This window comes from Octopus bimaculoides, chromosome 22 (genome assembly GCF_001194135.2).
Source record: "Octopus bimaculoides isolate UCB-OBI-ISO-001 chromosome 22, ASM119413v2, whole genome shotgun sequence".
NCBI classification, from domain to species: Eukaryota; Metazoa; Mollusca; class Cephalopoda; order Octopoda; family Octopodidae; genus Octopus; species Octopus bimaculoides.
The window spans coordinates 6470141-6472344 of record NC_069002.1 but is presented as its reverse complement, the minus strand read 5'-3'; the positions used below and the strand labels follow the sequence as shown (position 1 = coordinate 6472344).

The 2204-nt window shown below is 35.9% G+C and overlaps 1 protein-coding gene across 5 annotated transcripts in view; it reads right to left on the bottom strand.

Annotated features, from left to right (window-relative positions):
- Positions 1–588: 588 nt before the first annotated feature.
- LOC106880195 (large neutral amino acids transporter small subunit 1) overlaps positions 589–2204 on the bottom strand; it is a 72962-nt gene continuing 71346 nt past the window's right edge. For all 5 annotated transcript variants that reach the window (XM_014930048.2, XM_052975853.1, XM_014930045.2 and 2 more), the window contains 2 exons: positions 1832–1924; positions 589–675 (listed from right to left, as the gene is read on the bottom strand). In XM_014930048.2, coding sequence (XP_014785534.1) covers positions 611–675; positions 1832–1924 — 158 coding nt within the window. In that variant the 3' untranslated portion in view covers positions 589–610. The remainder of the gene's footprint in view (positions 676–1831; positions 1925–2204) is intronic.

Below are 2204 nucleotides of genomic sequence, written 5' to 3'. Positions count from 1 at the left end.
AAAAAAAAAAAAAAAAATTTCTTTCTTGGTAATTTCGGTATGCTAATATCAAACCTGTTTATGAAATTTTTCTCTCAGGCCCAGATCTTAGGAAAGTAAAATTTTAATCATTTTATGAAATGGCTTCAAATTTTGGGGACAATGGCCAGAAATTTGGTGGAGAGGGGTTAAATCGATCAGATTGACCCGTGCCCAGTTGGTATTTATTTAAAAGGCAAAGTCAACCTCGGTGGAATTTGAACTCAAACCACGAAGGAAGAAATGCTTAGCAGCATATAAAACCATGGTACAGAAATGTACCACAGTCAGTTTATGCCACAGGAACTGGGGTGCGGAAATAAGGGGTAAGTTTTTTGTTACTTGGACATGGTAAGGGAAATTGGTCAAACAAGGTCTGAATTTACCATAATCAATTTAATAAGAGATGGTTGTTCCTATGCCTGGAATGGCAGGAAAAAAATTGAAATTTGTTGCCCAATGTCATTGTTTGTTGTTTTTTTATTGTATTAATCATAAGACTTTGTTTTTAGGGTTTGAAAAAAAAAATAATAATATTAATAATAATAATAATAATAATAATAATAATAATAGTTTTAAATGTGTATTTTTATTACAGGAGTTTCTTCTCTTCCGGTACAACCAGCAGCAATTTCTGCAGGAAACGGGTTCCTCTATCTACAAATGAAATAAAATTTAAGTTAATAATAATAATAATGGTTTCAAATTTTGCCACAAGGGCAGCCATATTAGGGAATGGGACTAGTCGATTACATCAAACCCCGCCCCCGCCCAGTGTTTCACTGGTACTTAATTTATCGACTCCCAAAAGGATGAAAGGCAAAATCGACCTTGGTGGAATTTGAGCTCAGAACACGAAGACAGATGGATACTGCTAAGCATTTTGCCCGGTGGATACTGCTAAGCATTTTGCCTTAATAATACTAATAATAATAATAAAATAATAAAAATAATAATAATAATCCTTTCTGCTAAAGGCACAAGGCCTGAAATAGGGGAGTAGACGAGTACATAGACCCCATTACCCAACTGGTACTTATTTTATCGACCCCAAAAGGATGGAAGGCCAAGCTGACCTCAATGGAATTTGAACTCAGAATGTAACGATAGACAAAATGCCGCTAAGCATTTTGCGTGGCATGCTAATGATTCTGCCAGCTTATGAATATATAAATACTGGTTTCCAAATTTTGGCACAAGGCCAGCAGTTTCAGGATGTGGGGTAAGTCAATTATATTGATCCCAGCATTCAACTGGTACTTATTTTATTGGCCCTGGAAGGATCAAAAGCAAAGTCGACCTTGGTGGAATTTGAACTCAGAACGTAAAGATGAACGAAATGCTTATTTCTTTACTGCCCACAAGGGGGCTAAACATAGAGAGGACAAACAGGGACAGACAAACGGATTAAGTCGATTACATTGACTCCAGTGCGTAACTGGTACTTATTTAATCGACCCCGAAAGGATGAAAGTCAAAGTCGACCTCGGCGGAATTTGAACTCAGAACGTAGCGGCAGACGAAATATCGTTAAGCATTTCGCCCGGCGTGCTAACATTTCTGCCAGCTCACCGCCTTAATAATAATGGTTTCAAATTTTGGCTACAAAGTCATACAGATTGAATACTTCAAGCAAAAATTTCCAGCCAGAGATGGTCGAGTTTGGAGGACCAAAAATTCCATGTGAAATGCAGCACGGTATGGAAAGATAGTGATGATATTTGAACATTTATACTACATGTCTGCATTATATACAGCATCAACATGTATACCAGAAAATGACAGACGACAAAAAGAGAGGAACAATAATTACCTATAGTGTTAGTCAGGAATTTTGGTTTACTCTTCCAAGCAACAAAAACCACATATACAGGAATACCACTTGCAATGATGAGGATGCCGATACCTGAAATATAGAACAATCGGACTGTTAGGTTAATGTATGTACACACCTTACACACACTTCCTGTTTTGACACCACATTTCCTGCTTAACACAAACCTTTAACCCTTTTTTTAAACCTAACAAAACTCTCAACTCTCATGCATCCTTATTTTTCCTACCAATTTATACATGAACTACTATTGAACTACAAAAGCTCAAAGACAATATAATGTATGGGTATATTTATTTTTTTATATATTATTGTTTTATATATTATTTTCTTCATTTTGTACTTTTTTGTA